We start from the raw sequence: 21,257 nt of genomic DNA, 5'->3' as shown, positions 1-21,257 counted from the left end.
AACTTGACTTACTTGTCTGTTTGCTTACTTGGGAAAAAAAGGATTAAAACCTAGCTTATAAAATTGCTTGGTATCTTTAACACAGTATACCCAAGTTAAAAAACTTTCTACATAGATATATATAGCTATATATATATATATATGTGGAAAATTATTATCCTGGGTGTGGTTTCCACCAATTATAAGAGGTAAAGGATTCAAATAAGAATATAATTTTCATCTGATAAAATTTACTAGATATATTAACCTTGTAATTAAGCAAAAAAAAACTTTCTATTTCTAAAATTGACAGAACACATGCACTGACAGACAAAGCAGACTATGTATATAGGATTATATGGGTTGGATAACATCCATTTTACAACTAAAAAGCTGTTCAAATACCACTGAGTCATCTGTGAAAGTCTTAAGTGACTGTCCATTAGAACCTGCCTTCCAGCCAATCCCTCACCATCACACATGATGCAGATAAGAACAACCATGCTATAAGCGTATTGAGATTATGTGGTTCACGTTAGACAGTCGTGAGAGACTACTGCATGTAACATGTTAATGGGAAGATGAGATTAACTCAGGGAAAATCAGAGTAATATGTAAAAAATGAGTGACAGAACAATACTTGTCCTAAAGCCAACCTGTTAAAAATTCATTCAGCCAATTAAAAGCATATTTATTTCTCCTTTGCTGACTTAGCTAGTAGTAATACTGTGGTCTACAGCCAACAGTCTATTAGCTTAAATCACACTATCATGGATGTGTATTAGAAACATGTATTCACAAGAATAAATAATTTATATAATATCTTTATTATCGCAAATATTTTGACCAGAAATTAACTGGCCATCATTAGTGCACATATCACAAGGTGAGGTTAGAACAAAGAATGTCAATCCTCTTTACAGAGCTGAGTCACGTGCTGGAGTGCCACATTATGGGTGGTTACGAAATAAAATATTTTTAATTTTGGCTTTAATTGTAATCTTAAGTGATTTGAAATTAACAAAATTTAGATAATTAATTGAATGACATATCATTATAGTGAAAAAAAAAGGGGGGGGAGTGCACTGTTGCTTGCCATTTATGAGAATGAGATCCCCAAATCTTGGCAATAGAGAGACAGTCAATCCGATTAAAGTTTGGGCAGTGTAGAAGTGTTTCAGTACTCTAAATAACTGCTCAAACCTAAACCTGCACCAATGTAAAAGGCAAGTATTGGACCAGAGGATATTGTAGTCAGCGTCTGCTCCATACTAAGCAAGGCCAGATTTTTCAGGTTTATTGTTATTGATATGACTGATGACTGGTTTTACTGTAATCGTTTTTAGGCAGAATGTCCTGTTTGTCCAAAGTAAAAGCAGAGGCACTCACAATGAACTTGGTAAATACCAGGGAGGGAGAGAGCTGTTATCTTTCATGGATGGTAATCAAGAGGAGATTTTGTTGAAAGGGAAGAATGTAGGAATTAAAATATACCTTCTCATGATCTTTGCAATTATCTCCAAAATGGCTGTGATGTATGGGATAGGGACTTGCCATTCAGGTTTCTTAAGGATAGGCTTGTGCCCAGAATGCATTTAAACTTTCTTGATGGTTCTCAATTCTTGCTGGAGAGAATGAGAACTGGAGCAGATAACATGTGCTCTACTGAACAAAGATTTGAAGATGTCTATTTTTTTTTAGATATATCACATGCTGAATCCTGTTGTATGTAGCAAGTATTCCAAAAAGGAAGATGTCCAGAAAGGATAATTTTCCATGGTGAAGTTGGTGTGTGTGTGTGAGTGAGTGAGTGAGTGAGTGAGAGAGAGAGAGAGAGAGAGAGAGAGAGAGAGAGAGAGAGAGAGAGAGAGAGAGAGAGAGAGCTGTTAATTTTGGTTAAAAAGTAGGTAGAGATGCGTCTAAATAAATCTGGCCAGATGACAAACACATCATCCACATATCATACCCAAAAATGAAAGTTGAGATTGTGTACTGAAGAGAACAGGGATTACTCAAGATGATCTAAGTAGATATTGGCAAGTGCAGGTGAAAAAGGGTATCCCATAGTGGTTCCTTCAATCTGTTTATAAAATTGATTTCTACAGACGAAATAGCCTGAGTGCATGGCAAAGTCGAAGAGTTCAACTATTGTCTGGAGCTCTTCTGATAATAGTTGGAGTGTCAGCCAGAGGTACACCAGTAAATAAGATATCAAATAACATAAAATATCAAAATAGGATATCAAAGCAGATCAAGATGTCTGTATGCAGAAGGCTGAAATTTTTTATTTTTGTCAGAAATTCTGATGAATTTTTCGCAAAAGCTTGTGTGGAAAGTACGAGAGATTAAAAGAAGACCTAGGAATTAAATTAAATCCAAGTTCTTTTCCAATTGTGGTGATTTCTTCAAAATATTAAATTTTGGATTTTGCGCACAATAAACTAACATAGGCTTGAGTTTAAGGTCCCATTCTGCATTGCCTCCTAATATGAGTATAAGACGATCTTTAGATACTTTATATTCTGGTTGAGATGCTTCAGTTTTAGTAGGAAAGTTTTTGTTGTCATACACTTCCAAAAGAGACCAATTTTGTCGACATTGAATATTTGTCGATTGTCATAATCATCCTCCTGAATTATCCTTTGCAATTCTTCAGGAAAGTTGGCTGCAGAATCTTTATCAGCACTAGCAGATTCCCCAGTTATTCTTATGTTATGTAGTCCACTTCGATTTTTAAAATGGTCAAAACAATTCTAAACTCACAGTAAAGCTTTCACATTCCTCTTGAATGTTTGGTCTCTTTCAATGAGGTAAAAATATAGAGAGCTTTTGCCTGAACATATCCTGTACTAAGAGGTATTCTTTTTTGGTTATAATCCTCAATCCAGAGTGATAGAAGACGCTCCATCTCGATCAGTAAATGGCTTCTATTTCAGGTGATCTGCATGCTTATAGAACAATAGCAACTTTTCCTTGTTCTTTGTATACTTTGCTATTATTTAATATAGTCCAAACTATAGACTCATTGTATCCCAGGTCTTGCATAATCATTATATTACTAGCACTATTTTCATGTCTTTTAATGACTTCCAGCTTTTCCACTCGCTGCAGATTGGCAACAAAAAATTTCATGTAACATAAAACTTTGCATAACGTAAAAAAAATTGCATTAACTGATTAATCACTCATGTAAAGCAGGAAATGGCATCATTCCACTCAATCATGCTAACTGATTATCGCGCATATCGAATTCGCGTTAAGCGGGGTTTTACTGTAAAGGCAAGTATCAGAATAAGCAAAGTTTGTATTGTGGGGATCCATCCAGCTGAATAAATTGATAAGGAACAAGAAAGAAATTAACCAAAACAGAAAACTAGCAGTATACAAGACAGTGTATACTACTAAAAGTATACAGTTAAAGCCCAACAGTTTTATGTTATGAATCTGAGAGGTAGGCTAGTTCTAAAAAAGATTAGGAGAGTGAACATATGGCAATGTCAGAATCATATTAGCAAAAGAGGTGTTTAATGCCAAGGTGGATTGATTCAGTCAGAAGGAACTTAGCAGCACAAAATGTTAGATATGACAATATTGGAGTGCTGAAATTAGACTAATGTGGAAGAAAATTGTTAATAGGAGATTAATAATAATGTAAACTTAATCATGTAGTGCTGTCAGAGTAGCCTGAGGGTATTTATCAGGAAACTGATGATGTCTTCATCCATGGACTGATCTTGTAATAGAAGGGAAATTTTTCTGTTGTACTTGATAGTGTCCATAATTACTACAGCTTTTCCTCTGCTTTAGTTATGATGAGCTGGTTGTTATATTTCAGTGATTTTAGGGCCTTGATTTAAGCTGAAGATAAGTTTGGGAGAGGAAGTTTAGCTCTAAGTAGTACTAAGGAGATTACTATTTGGAATTTATTAGCATCATCTTTTGAGAGTGCGATTAGGCTGCTCCTCTCAATGTTATGCAGGAAATCCAGGTATTTTTTCTTTAGGCACTATAACAATCATATTCTTTCACAAGTACTGAAGTTTCTTCAGTTCTTCCTTCAAACATTCCTGGCAAATAAGTCAGCTTGTGCTCTTAGAAAATACAGAGACAAATGTAAGAAAGTAAAACATTGCGTAAAACTAGCTAAACAAAAGTCATGGGAGGACTTTGGCAAGAACATAGAAAATAAATATCAAGAAGGTCGCAAAATATTCTGGAGATTGTTGAAGAAGCTTAGAAATGGAGGAAAGAGTGCTGTAAAAGGAGTTAGAGATGATAAGGGTGACATGAAAACTGGAGAAAAAGATATCCTTGAAGTATGCAGTAATTACTTCGAAAAATTGCTAAATGAAACAAGCAGTGATAGTACAGTGGTAAAAAACACTCAACAGACATACAGTCAGGAATACATATCCATACTTGAAGTAGAAAAAGCCATCAAAGGCTTTAAATGTGGAAAGGCAGCAGGAGTAGATGATATTCGACCAGAAATGCTGAAGTATAGTTCAGAATGATTGGAGTAGAGCTCATAGCACCCATATATAAAAGGGAAATAAAACTGAATTTGAGAATTACAGAGGTAATTCTCTACTGAGTGTTCCTGGTAAGATTTATGCCAGTATACTTGAGAAGCAGTTGAGAAGAATTGTGGAAGAAAGTTTGGTGAAGAACAAGCTGGATTCAAGCCAAATAGAGACTGTCAAGATCAGATCTTCACTTTACGACAAATAGTGGAGAAATATTGGGAATATAACAAAGATCTGTATTTAGGTTTTGTTGATCTGGAAAAGGCACATGACAAGGTGCCAAGAAAGAAGCTATTCAATACGCTACAGTTATTATGGTGTCAATGAGGCATTACATCAAGCAATACTTATTCTGTATTTGAGTTGCAAGTCAGCAGTTAGAATTGAAGGAAGTACAGGAAGATGGTTTAATATTAAATCTGGAATGAGACAAGGATGTACATTATCCCCTCCTCTGTTATTCATTATCTATATGGATCACATTATGAAGGAAAGTGGTATTAAACATGATATCAAAATTGGAGATGTTAATGTCAGCGCTTTGCTTTATGCGGATGATGTTATACTTCTAAATAAATCTGCTACAAGTCTGCAAGATTTCCTGACTAAACTGAATAACTGTTGTAATAGATATGGTATGAAGGTCAGTAATAAAAAGACAAAGACAACGAAAATAGGCAGAATCGTTGAAAATGTCAACTGTGTTGTGAATGGAGAACCTGTGGAACAAGTAAAACATTTCATCTACTCGGGCAAGATTTTTAGTGATGATGTAAATTAAATATGGAAATAGACAACAGAATCAACAAAGCTGGTATGATAGGAAGTCAATTGAATAAATTCATATGGAATAAGAGAGAAATTAGTCGGAACAATAAATTACCTGTATACAAGACCTGTATCCATAAGTTAAAATTGAAGCCAATTTTAACTTATGGATCTGAGAGCTGGGTCAGAAGTAAAACACTTCACGAAAGACTAGAGACTGCAGATATAAGAGTCCTGAGAAAGATTAGAGGCGTGAACAGATGGCAACAATGGCAATATCATATTAAAAACAAGGATATTAGGAAAGAACTTGATATTGTCAGCATCCAGGAATGCGTTACCAGAGCTAATCTCAGGTGGTATGGTCACTTAAACAGAATGGGTGAGGAAAGATTAGCAAAACAAGTGTTCTCTGCCAGGTTGGCAGCAAAACGACCCGGAGGAAGACCAAGATATAGGTGGATTGATACGGTACAATGTGCCTTAGACGATAGAAATATAAGATCTGATAATGTTGGAGTCTTGACAAGTAACAGACTGATTTGGAGGAAAATTGTAGATAGGAAGTTAGTAATGATGTAAATTTTTCATGTAGTATTATCATATCCTGTATGCCCCTTGAGGGTACATGGCAGGAATTTGATGATGATGAAGTTTCTTCATGAGTGAGGTCATATTATGTGAACAATCCATCTGTTTTTTCAGGGTTGACCTTGGTTGATTTTTGCTTTTGAGCAAGTGAGTCAAAACTTGTGGCAAACAATAAGTTTTTTATTATAAGATTGTTGGAGAGACTGCCTAGATAAGTCTAAAACTAAGTTGAAAAGGTTATTACTGTTTAAGATTGAGAATATATTCTCTTGAAGAAAAGAGATGTAGTGAATGTTGAGAGTGAGATCACGTTTGGTGACTTGTAGTTGGTTTCATATAAGCACATAGCTAGCATTGCCATAAATGAGGTGAGCACAAAATGATTTCATAGTTTCTTTAAATTTAACAAAGTTAAGAAGTATCTTTGAGTCACTGCATTGTTTTAAAAAGGAAAAATCCTTGCTAGTAGCTTACCTTGTTGAACAGAAAGTCTGCAGAGTTCACCAGTCTTGGCATAACTTTATGTCACAAGTACCATTAAAAATGATGGCTGTTCTTGAAAGTCTTCACAAATCTATTAAATGATTTTCACTGAACTTAAATTTCCAGAAACATGGGAGACTGCTACTCGGTTTGCTAGAGTTCTGCAGTGATTGAGAAGTACAATATTCCAGCATAAGAGCATAATTCCCAGATTATCTTAGCCTTAACCAATTCACAATACTAATATATTACAGGTTTCCAATGTGTTATGGGTAGAATTATCCTAAAGGACCATTCAATTATTTTATTTTCTAATGAATTACATAAAAGTTAAACCATTAATTAAAAATTATGCAAAACACTTACTTGGTTTATAAGAGAGTAAATACGGTCTATTCATTGATTTCTTGTAACACAAGTACACATCTGATCCAACCTTAGAAAGAAAATTAAGTGACTAATTATTCTAAATATACCCAAAAATAGCTTCCATAAAGGAATGTCAAATTTCAAAATGCCTAAAAACTTAATAAAATGAAGTAAATACTAAGGATAAATAAGGGATTCAAAAACTATCATTGTGTGCATTCATTTTGGTAAAATTATGGCCACTGCTACTATTATGCTAAGAGTAATTAATAACTTTAATTTCCTCACATTTTGTCCTTCACATTAAGATTATCATCATCACACACAATTCAAATAGTATGCCAGAGTAATAGTAATTTGGTCAACCCATTAAATTGGCATAACCTCCGGTGACGATACATTACATCAAAGCCACATCCTGTTTTACATGGCCAGAAATCATTCTTATTAACCTTTAATGATACCACTATTGCTGTATCATTAATGTCTAAAGTTTGGGTCATGGGGGGGGGGGGGGAGATAACAAAAACATCAACATATCTGAGCCAAACATTGGATTTTAAAGTCAAGGAATCTAAAGCATGTTGCTCAAAAGCGTCCATTTAAAAGTTGCCAATAGTGGTGAGCCAGTGTACATACCTTATTTTAAATACTGATTGAATCACCACTATTGGCAACTTTTAAATGGAAGCTTTTGAGCAACATGCTTTAGATTACTTGACTTTAAAATCCAATGTTTGGCTCAGATATGTTGATGTTTTTGTTATCCCCCCCCCCCCTCATGACCCAAACTTTAGACACCTAACTATGCCACCTAAATTAACAAGTTTATTTTAATCTCAAAATAAAAATAAACTAGATTACAATAAAACTGTAGCCATTCCATATATTAAAGGAATATTGGATAAAATAAACAGACTACTATACGAATACAACCTTAATGCTGACATCTTTAAACTTACTGCAAAATTAAAGAACTTATTTAACTTTGCCAAGAATCTCCTTCCTCCACTAGCTCACCCTAGAGTGTAACTGCATTCAGCACACATGTAACTTGCCTTGTATAGGCAAAACTGGTTTAGGAACACATTAAACACATTAAATTTTAATGCTAACTATTGCAAATCTGGCCTTTCTGATCATGTCCTGGAAACTCCACAGAGAACTGACTGGAAATGCACCTGTTCCTTACATCACACCAAAACCAGGTGTGATGTAAAATTTAAAGAGGCTGTAAAAATTCAACCACCCTAATCTCAACAACAGTGATGGTCTAACAATGCCAGAAATGAGGCAAGTATAGACAGGTTGACCAAATTACTCTGGCATACTGTTTGGAATTGTAATGTCAATTGTTTCTCTGTATGTTTATATGCATACTCCAAATGATCTTAATATGAAGGTCAAAACATCAAAGAAATTAAAGTTATTACCCTTAACACAGTGGTAGTCTCCATGATTTTAACAAAATGAATGCTGATCACCATGTGACATTAAAATAAAGGATTTACTGGTATGCAGATTTTTGTATTACATACGTAAATAAATTAGAAGACTTGAGGAGGTGAACTGAGTTCTTACTGGAAGTTGTTTAACATTGCTAAATGTTAAAGTGTTTTTTTTTTTTTTTTTTTTTTTTCTAAGCACTCTTAATGCAAAGAATTTTTTTAAAGGCATATTGACCTTTTTTGTCTAATAATTATAATTTTCATGAGTCATAATACTGTTTATTATATGTTTTCTTCTACCTCTCACAAAGTTGTTTAGCAGTGCTAAATTTTAGGTTTATAAAATAAAAATAAAAAGTTTAGCTTGCCAGCAAAGGTTGGTTGATTGGTAGAGTCTCTGCTACTAATGGCTCTAAAATGGCGCAAAAAATTAAGCAAGTTTGAGCGGTTAGTAGTTGGAAGGGGATCAATGGTTAGATGCTGTTGGCACATTCTCCCTCGATGAGTCTTTGGACTCCCTGGAGGTGTCACATAATAATAAATGTTAGTGTTTTTTTTTTAATCTACGCACTCTTAATGCAAAGCATTTTTTTAAAGGCAAATCGACCTTTTTTGTCTAATAATTATAATTTTCATGATTCACACTGTTTATTATGTGTTTTCTTTTTTTTTGCTGTAGACCATCTTCTGTGAACTCTTTAACCTCCATAATTGCATCTACTGTGCTTGATTAAGGTCTAAATGCATACTGATTGCTGCTTAATAGATCTCTTGGGTAGACAAAGTGCATTATTCAGTTTATCAGAAGTTTTTCTAGTACCCTACCAGCAACATTTATGAGACTGATTGGCCCGTATTTACTAATTTCATCAGCTGTTTCTTTTCTGGTTTTCTGATGAATCCACTGTTTTCCAGTGGATTCTGTTTTTTGCTTCTGCTTTTATTTGGTTCCAGTTTTTATTAATATTTGCTATTTCTTTCAGTATTGATCTTTTCCATGTTTTTTTTGGCCTTCCCAGTCTTCTTTTATCCTGTGGGTTCCAATCTAGAGCATGTTTTACTATTATTTTATCTTCTTTCCTCAACACATGCCCCAAAATATAATTAATTAAATCCTCGGTATTCATTATAACTTATAATTGCTCACATTTTTATAAAATTAATGCATTTAAATTTTAATAATCAATGTTAATTGATTATTAACATTGATTATTAAACTCATCTTTATCATGCAATATATTTGAAGTTTAGCGACAATGCTTCTGTAACTAAATTAATTATTTCTGGTGAAATCATGTCCCAAGCTCTCAAAATCCAGTTGTGCAACATTTCTAATGATAGTCTCTTAATCTTAATCCACCCCTGTGCAGTCAAATATCGAGTAGAAATCAATGCTCTCACTCCCACATTTCTCTACTGGTTGCTTCCATCTCTATGCATACGATTGGTGCAGTATTAACAAAAGATCGCATGACTCAACGACAAAGGCAAGCTGACGATTGTTGAGTTGAAATGCTGATTTTCTTCAACCAAATTCCAAAACATCTGAAGATGCCATAACATTCACTATCTATTTCTTTAAGTTTTGAACTTTTTTTCAAGTGTGAGGCATATGCGAAATTTAATTTCTTTTTTCGTAAGGTAAAATCAGGGGTGCGTGATATACGCAAAGGCGAGTTATATTCGAGTAAATACGGTATTAGCTGGGGAATAGGTATACGTAATCACTTGGTGAACAAAGCAACAAAGCAGATATTCTTGCATATCTGCTAAATTTCTACCCTTGTTGGCTACTATTATCATCAGCAAATTCACCACCTTCCATCCTGTTCTGTCTATCCTCCCTGAAAATGAAAGACACCTTACATTCTATCCATACATCATCTGTCAACGAAGTCTTATTAATATCAATACATTTTTTGCCAAGCAGAACTGACCAATGCAAATGAATCCTCAACTCATTCCTGAAGAGTCTGGTTTAGTGCATTAATTGCAATATCCCCTCGCACTAACTATCCTTGCAGGGTTCCGGCATATATGCACACACACTATTTATTTATTCATGCAGTATTCCCCTCATTCCTCCACCATCCCTTAGGACTGGCTGAGTCCTTCTAGTGAGGGATTAAGTATGTATTTTATGACTGTAGATCCATGTGTGTTCACGGGCCAGTTTAACTGTTCTGAGGGAAGAAAAATCTGAGTTTCCAGGTGGGAAAACCTTCCCTACTCCGTATGAGACCAGCTAACTCACCTTTAGTCAAGAGAGACCAGATAAAGGTGTCTCGTGTCATGGATGGGAATTGAACCCAGGTCTTTCCAACCAAAAGGCTTCATTTATACCAACGGCTCTATGCACATTAAAAATAGTTATGAATGAACATGAAAGGAATTACAAACCTAAAATCAAGCAAAGAATAAGTCAGAGGAAACAGAAAACACACAAAAAAAATTAATGCTCTATCATTTTTTAAGCAATTTCGGTAAACAGCAATCACACAGTGTAAGAGATTTGGGAAATCTTATGTTGAAGAGCAAATAAAAGTAAAATAGAACATTAGGGAAAAAAAATGTACTCATACAAGTTTAATATTACTGAAATCTGAGTTATTATATACAGAAAATTTGCGAAGCAAAAAATAGAAATATAATCAAAATATGAAGTCAATGAAAAATTTTAAATCCTTTAAGACTTTTATTCCCCAGTGTGAGCAGGCTAGCTAAAAATATAGTACATGAAGTACTTTCACATCATGTGGGATTTATGAATTCTGGAATAAAAAAAATCTTCCCTCCCCACTAACAGAGCAGCCTGGGAAGGGGGAGATGTTTCATTTCTGATTACATTTTTATTCTAAATTCCTAAATGTTGCAAGCATTTTATCTGAGAAACAAAATGTTTAACCAAGGTAGGAGACTAAAAACACGTTATTGACCTAACCTCACACCTAAAGAAAACAAAGATGTGGATTGATAGAAGAGAAGAGCTATTGTTCTAATTTTTTTGTAAAATAATTAGCAAGGGTTATAGAAATGGAAGAAAGTATTACAGTTCCTTACTTTGCACAAAAATTTATAGTCACAATGCAGTGATATCAAAATGATAAACTATATCTTGAGGAAAACTATCATTTCAATGATTTCAGTCAGAGAATGTTTGTAAAAGATGGAATATCAAGACTGAATCATCAATGACTGACTGTAAAGTGTTTCTTTATGGTCAGAAGCTTACTCACACACACACACACACATATGTAAGTGTGTGAGTAAGCTAACAAACTTACTTGTGTGTTTATAAGTTGTGAATTAACTTGAATTAATATTTAAGACCCAAAATGGAGGGTGGCAAGTTATTTTTTGAAAAAGGTATTTCCTTTTAAATATTATTTAGAATAAAACAAATTTTTGTTCAAAAGCCTATTGTTCATTATGCCTATCTAAAGGTCCCTGGTTCGATTCAGGTTTTGGCATTAGGTCAGTGGAATCAGTATCTTTGAGTGCCTGTGTAGCTCAGTGGAAGTGACGTGTGCTGCCTACAGTGCTAGACCACCCGAAGGAAGAACACAGCAAGTTCTATTCCAGTTGCCAACTAGAGGAACTATTACTAAGTTTTTTGTTTTTTTTGACTGGTTCCTGGGTTAGTTGATCTCTGGCACAGGCAAGTAGGTTTTTCATCCCATAATCCAAAGAAAATTGGCTGTAGAACCCACACTGTTTTCAGACAGTAAAACATAGTATTAGGGACCACGAGATGGCAGCACTTGTCAGCTGCATCTCTTCATCGGTAACATGTATAATTAGTAATAGCCCTGGGTTGGCTATCTGTGATTGACTACCGGTGGAGATCGAATTGCCCTCTCAGTCTCCAAAAGTTGGATAGGGTTAAAACAGCCTTGCTTACTCCATATAGTAGAACGAAAGCCATTAGTTGATTTTTTTTTAATGCCTATTTAGAAATGTTATACAGTAACCCCCCCCCCCGACTTACGTAATACGCAACTTATGTAAATTCGCAATTACGTAATAAATCTCGAAAATTACAACTACTAGCGTGTATGAACATGTTTGTGGCTTTTGCGTCTTTGACATGCATTGCAGTATGCAACGACATAATGTTAACTAGACTCGGCATTCACAGCAAATGTAATGAATAGTAACAGGCAATGACAGGTTACCGGTAAACGCAGAGAGCAGCAGAGGGCAAGTGTGCAAAAGCCGTAACATTAAATTGAAACTTACCTATTAGAAATAAGGATTCCGTAAACAATTCCTCCTTTCCCTGACCCATCAGTAGTCCATGCCTCGCGCGATTAGTTTAGTCACTTGTTTATCACCGTTAGTGTTCGTTGTTTATTTACCCTTAAAATGGATTCGAAATGTAAAACCGAATGCACTGGTAATAAATCTAAAAAACAAAGGTCTACAAAAAAAGGTAAAAATTAGCTGTCACAAGACATTTTTTATTTGAAAAGTGTTATTTCAGTTTGTTTTTATATTCTTTTATATATTTTTCATACTTTTATAGTTTATATCTGAGTAAATACTGCTGCATGATGTTTCATTTATAAAATAATACTGTGTAAATAATATACTGTACATATCTGTATATATACATACACATAATAATAATGAATATTGCAGTTTTTTATGAAGTTACACTTAAGAAAAGTTACACTTAAGCAATTTATAAATTCGACTTACGTAAAATTCAAGTTACGTAAAGGTTTATGGAACGTATTACTTACGTAACTCGGGGGGGGGGGGTTACTGTATTTCTAAATAGGTATATTTTTAATTACGAATATGATATAGCCTACTCGATGTTTTTCAATGAACGATTGTCATTTTAGAATTATGGCTGAAGCAATAAACTATGATTAGGCTAGCATATAGTTATGGTAATTATATGTACATTCAAGCCAGTTTGTGTATGTGTGATGAAAATCTAGTTACCAGGGAGTGGAAACTACTTTTTCAGTCGGAGACTGGCTAATTCGATTTCAATTGAAAAGCCATATAAATGTATTTCCTAGATAGGATTCAAACTTACTTCTTTCCAACTAATCAATACCTACTGATTAGTTGGAATCATTACTATCAATACCAACTGAGTTATTTCACTGAATTAAAAGATTCAAGCTATAATGTATGAAGTAAGGTTTTCTTGTAATAACAAGAATGCTGACTACTATAAACTAATGAAAGTTTTATAATTTTATATACTTACCATGCCTTTGTTCAAATTTTTGTTTATCATGCAGAATGCATGAGGAGGTATCTCACCCTAAAATAAAATAAAAATATATGTGATTTCTTTCTACTCTAAGAAGGTCTGATTAACATTAATTAGGAATGAAGGATTGAATGCCGCTTAATATATATAAATTAACTTACCAACATTTTGCTACTCCAAAAACTAGTAGTTTTTCAAGATAACAGAAAAAATTAAAACTGCAAGGAAAATTTAATACAAAAATGCAGTAGATGAGTTTTTAATATCACTGAAATTTGACTTTGGGAAAAGTAGTTTTCCATGTAACTAAGCACCAAAGACAAATATGACATCCATATTGTTCCATCACCCCCACAGTTTGCTTAAGAAAAAAACTTTTGTCGTCTGCAGAGAAATTAGCAGCAATGAGTTAATAATGGGTCAGTTACAAGATACATTATTCTGTATCTATGTGATTTAACATATGCATTCACTCGACTGCTGTAGTTAATCATTTGTCGTTGCACATGAGGCAGAATGTGGATTCTGGTTACCATCTGAAGTTACACATGATATTTCATGAGTATATGAACAGTGCAGAATTATTCTGCTTCGCGTGTGTGTGTGTGTGTGTGTGTGTGTGTGTGTGTGTGTGTGTGTGTGTGTGTGTCATTAAACTCTGTGAAACAAGCATCTGCATTTGAATTTCTTTCCTCCAAAAGCATGCACTTTCTTAATTCTGCATGATATTAAGAAATTATATAGTTGGGAGGAGGTCAAATAGGGTCAAAAATTAACCTATCTCCTCATGTTGCAGGAAGTGTGCATGAATAATATTTAAAATAGTTGACAGATTGAATACTCTATTATCTCGGTGGTATAGAGGTTGCCTGAGAACAGTGGCATGCACTTTGGCATTGGGGCAGTCGCCAAAGGTGTCAGTGTCAGAAGGGCATTAATGACAGGATATTTTACCAATTTTATGATGAAGATATTTTGCCATTCATAACTAACTGCTTTAACTACATTCATAACTAAGGTAGTTAATCGTGAATGTGCACTGAAATCCTAGCTACACCACCACCACCTGAGACCATGTAAGTGATTAATCTAACATTTCCAGTTTCTCAAAGCAGAAAAATGTAAGAAAATATCCAAACTTATCAGCTACAATATCAGTTCCTAAAGCACCTGAAATAAACTGAAGGAAGAATAATTCTATACTAAAATACTACTGTACAAAAGTACAGTACAAATATTATACTGTACTTTTGATGGACCTAAAAGTACAGTATAATATTTGCAAGCTGGATACCGATTTTTACCTTCCAGTTATGCATCTGATAACACAAACAAGAGGATCCTGTGAGAGATGTCAATTCTCTCTAAAACAAAAGCAGAAATCTTAGTCTCAAGTTCCAGATTTTGTCTCAAACCTCCTTGATGTTTGTTGATCTGGTGATATACATTAATTGAATTCACAAGTCCTTTTAGCTCTGACAGCAAACATATCATGTTCGGGCATGAGCACGCTGGAAAGCAATCAAGTTTCATACAGTATAATATCTCCAGAAAATACCTCAAAGCTTTGATTTAGGCTTCCTTGGCTGCTTCACATTCTGAAATCCAGAATGGTTTGGGAAAAGGCAGAAACTGACTTGAATATTGTAGTTATTGTTGCTTGGATTATAAACTCTATAATATGATTCACAGCTTCATTAATAGCAGAGGAGCTGATTGTTGCAAAATTAAATTCTGCCAAGAATGAGAAAATATTCTAGTCAGTTTGACCTATTTTCCATCATGATGTCCATGAAGGAATAAGTGATTGTCCAGTGTAAAAGAGTTAATATCACAGGAAAATTATTGCTTTCATAAATGTTGCCTTCAAATTCCCATTTAAATAGTGGGAAAAGAAATGGCGAACAAATCATTAAGGCAATCACAATGAATGTTCAGGCAGGCATGTAAAAAAAAAAAAAAAAAAGTGTTACTTCCAATGCTTAAAAAAAGGATAAGTTATTGTAGCCAAAGAGGGGGGACCTCTGCACAAGTTATCTTCTGATGTTTTTTTTTTTTTTTTCGTGGCTACACAGTGATTCAATATGGGTAAATTATGAAAAAACCACCATGTCAGAGTAATAACTTTAATATAAAAAAAAAAAGATAATTACCATTTTGATTAACACTGATATTAAGATCAGCATCAGCAGTACACGCACACACCATACATATATACTGTATTTTTCTATGTATAAGACGCCCCATGCAGTACCGTCGATAGGGTGTAGCATAGAGTCAGCCTGCCTCACGGTGCAGCTTAACAAGGGAGCTCGTTCAGCCATATTGCTCTAAGCTTATAATTTAAATTTAGAAGAGCTTATAAAAGTTTTATTGTGCGATATCCCCATAGAGCAAACATTTAATTAATATTATTATGTAATTGTTTTGCATTAATGTTTCTCTTGTAATAAAAACAAAATAGCAATTGGGGATTTTCTTATATTTTTGTCTTGTAATCGATCAGGGAGCGATATTTAATTGTTTGCCTAAGGGCGCAATCTGATCTGGCAACGGCCCTGGCCCCATGTATAAGATGAACCCTACTTTTTCGAACTCAAAATTAAGAAATCAATATTTTAAACATAAAACAGAAAGCATTTGATATTTTTAAAATATTCAAAGTATCTTTAGTAATTAGGTAATATTTTTAAGATACTAAGAAATTATGCATCACTCTCAGTTCCAGGCATATCATTTTCTTTATTGTTTTTTTATTTTCAGGGCTAGTGTTCAAAATATTGTTAATGCATTAACTTACCCCACCAACAAGTTGCAGACGTATGAATGCTTTCAGAGTTCTGATTGGTTTATTCAGAATCGGTCATGAATGACATCAATCAACAAAGTTAACAAAGGCTAGTGATTGGCAGAAGCCTGTTCACAGAGACAAGGTACTGGCAGTTTTGCCACGGCAACTGCAGGTCTCTCAACCAGTTACCCCCATCCCCATGTATAAGATGACCCCAAATGTTTGGTCTAAAAATTTTAGAAAAAAGTATCGTCTTATACACGGAAAAATACGGTATATATAAAATAAAGAAACAAGCTATATTGCAGTGAAAACAGTATGCCCAAGTATCAATAATTTGATCAACTGTTAATTCAACTAATAGTTTGATTAAAACTATTAGCCTAACCTATGGTGGAAAACATACATTAAACACAAGTGTCCTATTATTTATATGGCTAGAGATCACTATCAACTAATTAAATTAAAAAAAAAAAAAAAAAACTGAAGTGGCCAAAACAATATCTGAATTAAGAGCTGAAATTAATCAGTAATTGCATTTCTCCTATAATGCAGTACGTATTCCTAAAACATCTGATTTTTATTAGATGACTGCACAATTTTTCATATGCTTTGTGCATATCTATCTTGTGAAAAATCATGAGCTAACACAAATTTGCATTTTTGTGATTTTTATACCCATATTTATTTATCACACATGAATAAACACATGCATTACAGGAGAAATTACAGTATCTGAAATTATTGCTAGAGTCTTGGAGGAGGGGATTGCTGGAGAATCTGAAACAGAAATTGTAGATTAAATGTGTGTGAACCATATTCTTGAGATGTTTAGGCCATGATTATTGTTGAGAATAGGGTACTTGATTAGAATTTTACAAAATTCTTTACATTTGCACTTATACCAAGTTTTGGTATGAACACAAATTGGAAAGACATTTCTTCCTTATGACATAAGGATGGGGTGGTTTTCTAGTGTGTTGCAAGTTTTTACACATGGTTATACTAAAAATTAAAGATGCCAAGAAATTATATTCTTGGTTTAATCCTTTATCCAAGTGTAAGAAAACAAAGTTTGTGCATGAAGTATCTTCATGACTAGTTTACTTATACACATACCAAATGAAGAATCCTTCATACAGATGTACATAAATGTCAATTAAACAGCATATATACAAAATACTTGGTCACATGTTATAGGCAACTATTTAAGAAGGCTGCTGGTCAGTAATTGTTAAAACTGTTGATCACAACAAGAAAAACAAAGGATCTTTTGGAGTTCAATAAAGGACTTGTGGGTACCCATCTGGCTGGAGTCACGATTTTCAAAACAGCAGAGCTGACAGGTTTCTCAAAAGGTAAGATATCCAAGTGTTTAATCAGTGGAAAAATAACTCACAGGAATAACTGTGGTCCTTTGACAGTCTATTCAGGAAGGAGATTACCTTCAACTGAGAAGGCTTGTACAAACAAACAGAACTTTGTGCATGCATTAATCTTCACTTCCTGAATCATATCTCACCAAACTATGCAAAGGGAAGTGAGGAGGATCAGTACTGGCAGTCCCATGCCTGTATTATCGATTTCTGCGAAGAACCAGAAAGTTTGTCTACAGCAGTGTCAGGAACACCGTGACCAGACACTGGAAAACTGGAAAAAAGTCATGTCTGAAGAGATATGGTACACCTTGTTCTGTATACTCACAGTAGGCAGAGTTTGGCAGAAGCCCAAACTCTGCCTACTGGTAGTATAATAGACATAATTAGCAAGTAGAAAATACACAAATGAATAAATAAATAAAAAAACTGTTACATAACTATAAAATTTTGAGATAACAGAAAAAAAAACATACAGTACTTACTTTGTTTGCTAGAATTACACGTATATCTGTAACGACAAGCTGATTACATGGAGCATTCTCAGGAGCCCTTCTGTATGTAAGAAATGTTCTTGAGCCACTATTATTAACATTAGCTGGACGTCCATATGGAGTGGTGTGAACCACCTCACTATCTGCCATGACTCTTTCCTTACCTTCATATAATACACTACGATAGTAAACATACTTTAGTGTTAAAATAAATTATCAAGGAAATGCTGAAAATACAACATCGGCAAAAAGAAAAAATTAAAAAAGCACAAATAGCTAAATAAACCAACAATACTAAAGATGCATGCAGGACAACAGGTTTCATTCATTTGTTATATTATGAATGATGACAGCCTATTTTTCTACCCGCTGCAAGGTGAAGGCCTTTCCCATTGAGGGAGGTTTTTGGATCTACTACTCTCATGGTGATCCAGTCCAAATTGGGAGAGCATATCTATACTTGGACGAATGAATGTATGAAGGTGAAAGACAATCACAAACATCCGTGACTATGCAAGATTCGAACCCGCAGCCTCTTGGCTGGAGAGAGGATAAGCTAACCACTCGGCCAACCAGAACGACATGTTATATTATATTAACATTAAAGTAGCGGGTTCAGAAAAGCCTTCCTGCATTCATATTATGAGTTGACATATTCCTAGAAAATGTGAGCGTATGTTCTTGCTTTCATATAGATACCATTCCTGCTAAGAGTGTTAAACTTCAAAATTAATTGATGACACTAATACTGAATAATACTGGCAACAAGCAATTCTATGACAAAACTTTTCTTCTGGCATAAACATATCACATACACCTGCCTCATCATCCAAAAAATTACATAACTGTTCTGCTCCATCTCCATCTATTCACTGAACATCATCAGATGCTCAGTGAATAGATGGAGATGGAGCAGAATGTTCAGATGCCATATGAACATTGAGTTCCTTGGTGATGTGCCACACCAGTCCTTGCCAGGTTGTGCTATTGTATACTTTCCTGGAGACTTCAACTCTGAAGATCAGTCATTCCAGACATGCATCCATCCATCTCATTGATAGTCTACCCCCTTCCTCTTTTCCCCAGGAACTTTACATTCTATTACTATGTTGAGATGTTCTACTTCTATCCAAAGTATTTCAACTTTCTTCTGTCAATATTCTTAAGATGCCTTAAAAGTTCTAACAATCCTTTCTAGCATACATGTTTGTCTGTCTTTCAGTATATGATATCCTCAACAGTCTTCTTTAACACCACATCTCAAAAGCAGCCTATCCTTTTCCGATCAGACTTCATTAGGTTCCAAATCTCACATCCATAAGTCAGTGTTTCCAACACTGACTTATGGATGTGATGGATGAGCTACATCCAGAATCCTCAACTTTGTTGCTGTGGAGATAGGGACTTGTCTAAAATCTGGAAGGAGGGATCAGACTGTTTTAGCCATTACTAATATTCTTCTTCTTCTGGTGTCTGAACAGCAATTCTCATATTAATAATGGATCCCAGGATCGAACTTGCTGACTTCCTCAATTCTTTCTCCATTAAGGTATGCTTATTTCTCAGGAGCTTCCCTGTCTGCATTTCCTTTGAGAACCATAATCTTTATCTTGCTAGGATTGAGCTCACGTCCACTCTTCTTACTGATCTCATTAACTTTGTCAAGGATTTGTCCTAGTTCTTATCATTAGAAAGGAGTACTGTATCATAAGCAAACCTCAGATTACTGATCAATCTACCACCTATCCTAATTCCTATCTTAAGCACATCCAATGCTACACGCATGGTATCGTCAGCATAGATACCAAACAGATGAGGAGAAAGTTGGCAACCTTGCCTAATTCCCCTTCCAACTTGAAGCCAATCAGTTAACCCAACACCTTTTCTTACTGTGGTATCTTGAACACTGTACAAGTCAGCTAACAACCTGATGAGTTGAGGAAAACTCGTTACTTTTATTATTTCCCACAGTTTTACATGCTGAACACAGTCAAAAGCTTTAGAGTAATCTATGAAACATTATCATATGGGGGTATAAATTCTTTATATTTTTCTATGATCTGTTCTCTGATACCCTTATCTTTTCTAAAACCTGTTTGTTCCTCAGGTATCTGCCTCAATCGTATAGCTTTCACTTCAAAGTACAAGGTGAAATATGTTAATGATTGAAACCACCCAAATTAAAGAAGTCCCACTCCCCCCCCCCCCCCGTTTTTGTTAGTGAAGCGCCTCCGTAGCGCAATTGGAAGAACGATGGTACATTGCGCCCTTCGATTGGAATAGGCCTAAGTTCGATTCTCGTCGCGACGGGAAGAATCTTTATCTGGTCGATTTCAATCGAAGGTGAGTTAGCCGATCTCATACGGAGGTAGCAGGGTTTTTTCTCCCGGAAACTCGGGTTTTTCATCCCGCATACATACAAATCGGCCCTTCAGAACACACGCAATTTACAGACAAAAATTACTAGTTGTGGTGGTGTTGGAGGTGGGCGGTAGATGGCGTTGATGGAGATGATTCGTAGTAGAGGTTAGGTGTAGAGACAGATGTAGGTGTCCTCCCGCGATGAGTCTTCGGACTCCTTGGAGGTATCAGGAATAATAATAATAATAATAATATAGGAGTGAATGGTGAAAAATTAGCTGCTGATAACCCCAAGCTCAAAACAGGCACTATCGATGAACGAAAATTCACTGGAAAAAAAAAGGGGAGGGACCGGAGTTACAGAAATACCATGCTAACATATTTGGTGTTACCAGAAAAAGATGACTGAAAAAAGCAAGATACTTTAAATAAAAATTGCATAATATTATATTCAGGCATCAGTGATTACAGAAATGAAGCAAAAGCTAGAGTACTCAAACTTCTTGAATTACAAGTTATTTCAATTAGTGATTTAGGCAAATTTCAAAATCAGAAGTTGCACAATGGTCAAAGCTGTATAACTGAGTGGAGAACCAACCAGGGCTTCTGACCTAATGTCCAATCCTCACCTTCTTGTGGTGCACCCTGTTAGGTATCTACCTGGATAATGAACGAACATGGATGGGCTGGCAATTTGGGATTTAGCCGACCAAATTGTATTCTTATTTGCTTAAACCACAATATTAAATGATGGTACTACATGATAGAATTTCATGCCAGCTGGGGCGTCGCCTGGTTAAACAAAGCCTCAGTTGTTTTTGACATGGAACCAGGGCGA

The 21,257-nt window shown here is 34.9% G+C and overlaps 1 protein-coding gene across 2 annotated transcripts in view; it reads right to left on the bottom strand.

Moving 5' to 3' along the window:
- Crag (DENN domain-containing protein Crag) overlaps window positions 1-21,257 on the bottom strand; it is a 718,705-nt gene that overhangs the window by 642,159 nt on the left and 55,289 nt on the right. For both annotated transcript variants that reach the window (XM_090406570.1, XM_090406571.1), the window contains exons 3-5: window positions 18,050-18,236; window positions 13,392-13,448; window positions 6,714-6,783 (exon numbers count right to left, since the gene is read on the bottom strand). In XM_090406570.1, the coding sequence (XP_090262696.1) occupies window positions 6,714-6,783; window positions 13,392-13,448; window positions 18,050-18,236 (314 nt within the window). The remainder of the gene's footprint in view (window positions 1-6,713; window positions 6,784-13,391; window positions 13,449-18,049; window positions 18,237-21,257) is intronic.

This window comes from Typopeltis vanoorti, chromosome 16, assembly GCF_054136105.1.
Source record: "Typopeltis vanoorti isolate ZY-2024b chromosome 16, IOZ_Tvanoo_1.0, whole genome shotgun sequence".
NCBI classification, from domain to species: domain Eukaryota; kingdom Metazoa; phylum Arthropoda; class Arachnida; order Uropygi; family Thelyphonidae; genus Typopeltis; species Typopeltis vanoorti.
Note: the sequence above shows the minus strand (reverse complement) of the source record. Positions and strands in the feature narration are given on the sequence as shown.